Here is a 4803-nt window from a genome sequence, read left to right as displayed (position 1 = left end):
TACCTGAACTGGAGTTCCTGTCCCAAAGCACTGAAGTGACAAATGATTTCAAAGAAACATCTGTGAGAGTATTTGAACATGGCCAAAAAGACCACCACATCCTAACCCTGGGGGCAAAAGAACATGCACCGTTTTGACTGAAGTTTCCCAAAGAGACTTAAACCTTAAGCCCAAAATGAAAAGCTTCAGCCTACGTACAGCTGAAGTTTGGCAAAGCTGGACAATTGGAAACGGTGACAAATTTGGAAGTGCTGGGGAAAGACCCGATTCCCACCTACCGGCACCAAGAAATGGCGCTGCGGGTGCCGTAGGTCAGCAGCAGAGCTTAACGCCTCAGTGCTGAAAAGCAAGAATTTCCCGGGACTCAACACCCAGACGCTCTCCAAGTGCTAAAACGTCTATCAGCTTCCAGCTGTTTGCTCGGCGCCGAGACTGCCAAAGCTACACTGCAGCAACACGCAACAGGTCCCTGAAAACCACCACCTTAACGAGTTTGGATTTAACATTCATCTCTTTAAATCGCAGTCAAGAGAAGGACAATCTGGCCCCCGGCCCCTCACTCAGGCGCAAGTAGCCAGCGAGGCGTTGAAAACAAAACTCCTCCTAGCGCCAGATTTGCTTTGACGGTCTCGGTTTTTCCCACGTTCTTCTCCCCAGTGGTAGGTGTCACGTCAAGTTAAAACAGGAACGGAAAAATAACATCTAAGGGAGTCCTGGTGCTGCACGGATCGCAGGGTGATTCTGAGGAGTGACACGTGCCGTACTTACTGCCCCCGTACTCCAGATACCAGCCCAGAGTCTCGGCGGCAACTGGTCGTGCTCCAGAAAGGAACAGGACTGCGTGCTGTCAGGCTTGTTGGTGCTCGCAGTCTTTCAGGAGCTCAGTTCTTCACTGAAGTGTTGTTTAATTGCATTGCCATAATAAACCCAGAAATTCTGCCATGTTTTTCTTAACGTAGGGTTCACTGAAAGCAGCGATACCGAGAACTTGACGTAGAAACTCGGAACGTTTCCCCACGCGCAGACTGATGGCGCAGAGGGGGAACTAAACCGACCCTTTTTTCTTCAGTAAGAAACCTCACAACCCTTTAACACTTCTCAGAGGAGGCTGCACCGGGCAGAGCTACTAAACTATTTCTACCGCACCAGCAGTAGGTGAGTGCCTACCGTGGGTGTCAGTAACGCTCCAGGGAGTGCAAGCAAGGCGGGGACCAAGCGCTTCTCGGCCCCGGGCTCCCAGCATTTCTCACAAGTACGTTGCCGCAGTTGCCTGGCCAAAAGCAACAATTAAAATACAGGCATAGTGTTGTAAGAGAGCAATTAACAATTCTGGCGTGGAAATGTCACAGCCTTTTACCTACAATTATAGTACTCGAGTTTCTACCTCCCCTAAGGCAAATCACATGACGACCAAAAGTAAAAACAGATGACAGGAGTCTTGTGAGCATTTGTCACTCTTGTTCCCATCTATGACTTCTTAGTACAGCAAAGTTGTTAGTTAGAATCATAGAATCATAGAATCATAGAATCATAGAATGTTTAGGGTTGGAAGGGACCCCTAGAAGTCATCTAGTCCAACCCCCCCGCAGGAGCAGGGACACCGCTAACTAGATCAGGCTGCTCAGAGCCCCGTCCAACCTGGCCTTGAATGTTTCCAAGTTCATCAGATGTAGTTCATCAGATGTAGCGTAGCACAAGTAGGTTTTTTTCCCAAATCCCAGTCTGAACTACTAAACCGCTGTGGCTCAGTCCTGCTCTCCGATTCTAAGCCCGCCAAGTTCAGCTCGGCTACAAACCATGTGTATCGTTCCCTCGCTCATCGTGCCACCCTCTGCTCCGAAGGATGCAGCGACGGTTCCATTTGCTGCATCATTCAGTAGAACCGGGACTTTGGCCCCAAATCTCAGTCGAGCCCAGTAACAGTAAAAAACCTGGTGGCCCAGCCGTAAACGTCCAGCTGCTCTCAAAATGCTGTTTAACCACGGGTGTCCTGCTTTCGGCAGGCTCCGGCAAAGGCCTCTGCCAGCGAAACTCCACGCCGGTTGCCCTGACCAGACCGGTTCCTGTCTTTCCAGGTGAGCATCAACACTGGCATTTGACAGGACTTTTTTTTTTCCCCTTCAAGTTATGGGTTACGAGTCCAGCAGGGATATGCTGTAAGCCTCCCAAACCATGCTTTCTGACACCATCCAAATACCTCGAAGAGAAAAAATGGGATGCATTTGTTGGTGAGCCTTAGTTGTCCTCCTTAGGAGGGGGAATTTTAGGAAGCCTTCTAGTGGCTGAAGCACGCACGTGGCAACATTGGCCATTAAGCAACTGTCATCCAGTCTGAGATGCTCTTGCACGTCCTGCTCAAAGATCCCGCTCGGGGCTACTGACTCCTTTCTCCCGTTTTGGATACTCCCTGTAGATTGTTTTAGAGTCTCCTAATGAACTCAGGCGGCCCGAATGCAAAGCGGGAATTGCACTTGCCGTGTTTTGTGCACTTTGCCAAACAGAGCCCTTCTCCCAGTACGCACGCAAACCCTACAAGTACAGCTTGGGGTGAGAAAAAAGTTGGATTAATGACTAATGAAGAGCGATCGGGTTCGTGAACAACTTCTGCTGAGAGAAGTAAGTCTTGATACAGAAAACGCATCTAGGTCAGACGTGGAAACTGCTTCAGAAAATGCTAAATAATTTGCAGTTACTGGATTTCTTCCCAGCTATAAGCATCGGGTTAAGCTAGATGGCAACACTTCTCCCTTCGTCACGATGAACCAGTGTAAGCGAGACCAAGAGTGGATTTCTGAAAACTTCTCATGGAAGACATTTACCACCTGAAACAGCGAGACGAGATTCCCTGGTGACGTGAAGCGAATGCTCAGCAGCCGCACCGTACAGATCTGTGACTGCAACTTGCTAAAAACAAATCAAGACGATACAATACTGGGTTTCAATCTCCCATCTGACATAAGAAAATAAGTACCGTGTCGTCTTCTGGCGTGCAAGAAAATCTCATTTTCTTCCCAAAGCTGTTGAGTACAAGCCAGGCTGGGCGTATTCCCCAGAAAAGCTTTCCGAAGGAGGTTACGCAACAGAGGCTGCCGAGGCATTAGCACAGGTATCGTATTGTCCATCTGTACAAATACCACGATTAAACACCCCTAGAACGCCCAGAGACTAATTCTGCTCTCGGGGCGCCTGTGAGAGAACACAGCAACATCCCTCAGGTAACAGGAACGGTTGTTCCCCTCTGGAACGATTTTTACTTCAAGCGGAAGCCAAAGGATGCGGAACTGTATGAGGCACGCTGCCATGAAATGGATCATTTGCTCAAAAACATTTTTATGACTGCATCTTCCTGTCAGATAACGACAGAAACCTGCTTCCCGTGCCAGCGTACGCTCAGCCGGGAGGGTCAAGGAAGAAAAAGAGCTGAAATAAATCAAAAAGCTCATCCTAACTCTCCGACGTGTTTTCCAGCCCAATATTCAGAGCACGGAAAACCTACACCGCAATTCAAACGCTTCCTCCAAGGTTACGCCGCGTCTCTGAACTGCCTTTATTTCCAGCGCTTTATATACGTACAGCTTTCTTCCTGATCCCGGATTATCCTCAATTTGACGTTTGCGTTCTCAGTTTGTATTTGAGGACTGCACGTAAACATCCCTCCGGCCCTGCAAACTCTCGCGGGGCTGTTTGCGCGCTGCCAGGACTGTGACGGACTCAAAAGCAGTCTCCAAGAAGGTACAATACCGCGTCCCTAAATTACAGCTGAACCTCCCATCCCCAAATGAAGAAAGAAAGAAAAAAACCCCCGTACTCGCACATACGCACGCACACCCCCCCCCTTCTCGTGTGACTTGCAGGATGTCTACAGGAAAATGAGGTTTTAAAATCCAAAATTAAACTTAAGTTTTTCTTCTTTTTTTTTTCTTTTTTTTTTTTTTTTAAACACAAGCTTTTATTTGGGAACTTCGCAATTATTAATCTGTCTTAGCCTCGTTAGGAAACATTTGCTTTTGTCCAGGAGTTGCCAGCTGAGACGACGTTATTGTTCGGAAGGGATGTGACCAGGAGGACCCTGTGCGCGGCACAACGTGTCAGCCCGGAAGCGAGGGAAGAAAAGTGATTCTCTCATCTGGCTGAGAAAACAGAACGGAAATATCGAGGGTTCGCCTGCCAGTTACAGTCCCCTCTACGCGTGTCCCCAGGAAACACGTTAGTCACCTGTATCTCAAGTATCACCCCCTAAGTAGATCAATATATTAAAAAAAAAACCCAAAAACAACTCTACTTTCAAAAGAATTACAGATTTCTTTAGAAAAGCAATTATTCCCGCCACTAATACCTTTGAAACAGGTAAGCAGGTGAATGTTTACCCCGCCCGACCGCCTACCCTGCTGCTCTGAACGATGGATGGGGTTGGGAGAGGGTCCCCCCTTCCCTCGGCCGGAGCCCCCACCCTCCCCAGGGCACCAGCAGCCCGCAGGGGCACCCTCCTGCCCTGCACCCAGCTTCACAGAAGCCCCTCGTAGGTGTTTCAGCAGCGGCACGACCGAGCCGAGCGCGCTTCAGCCCTCGGCAAAGGTGATGCTCACGCAGCAACGCCCTCCAAGCCCTCCCGGCTCCCCGCGGAGGGCCTTCGTTTGGGGGAATTTTTAAGTTTCGGTGTGGTTGGGGTTTTTGGGGGTGTTTTTTTGGGTTTTTTTTGAAGAACGCCCGTGCGTTGCACGTGGCGGCGGCTTCAGGCTGGAAGGGCTGGGAGGCCGACGCTGCGCCCGGGGGTGGGACACCTCTCCCCAAGCCCTTCTCTTC

The 4803-nt window shown here is 49.6% G+C and overlaps 1 protein-coding gene across 1 annotated transcript in view; it reads left to right on the top strand.

Annotated features, from left to right (window-relative positions):
- TUBGCP5 (tubulin gamma complex associated protein 5) overlaps positions 1–4803 on the top strand; it is a 68063-nt gene that overhangs the window by 5734 nt on the left and 57526 nt on the right. The window contains exon 2 of the mRNA XM_035892903.1: positions 2004–2075. Coding sequence (XP_035748796.1) covers positions 2004–2075 — 72 coding nt within the window. The remainder of the gene's footprint in view (positions 1–2003; positions 2076–4803) is intronic.

The sequence above is a fragment of the Egretta garzetta genome, unplaced genomic scaffold (assembly GCF_000687185.1).
Source record: "Egretta garzetta isolate BGI_Z169 unplaced genomic scaffold, ASM68718v1 scaffold370, whole genome shotgun sequence".
NCBI lineage: Eukaryota > Metazoa > Chordata > Aves > Pelecaniformes > Ardeidae > Egretta > Egretta garzetta.
This window is presented reverse-complemented; position numbering and strand designations above follow the sequence as displayed.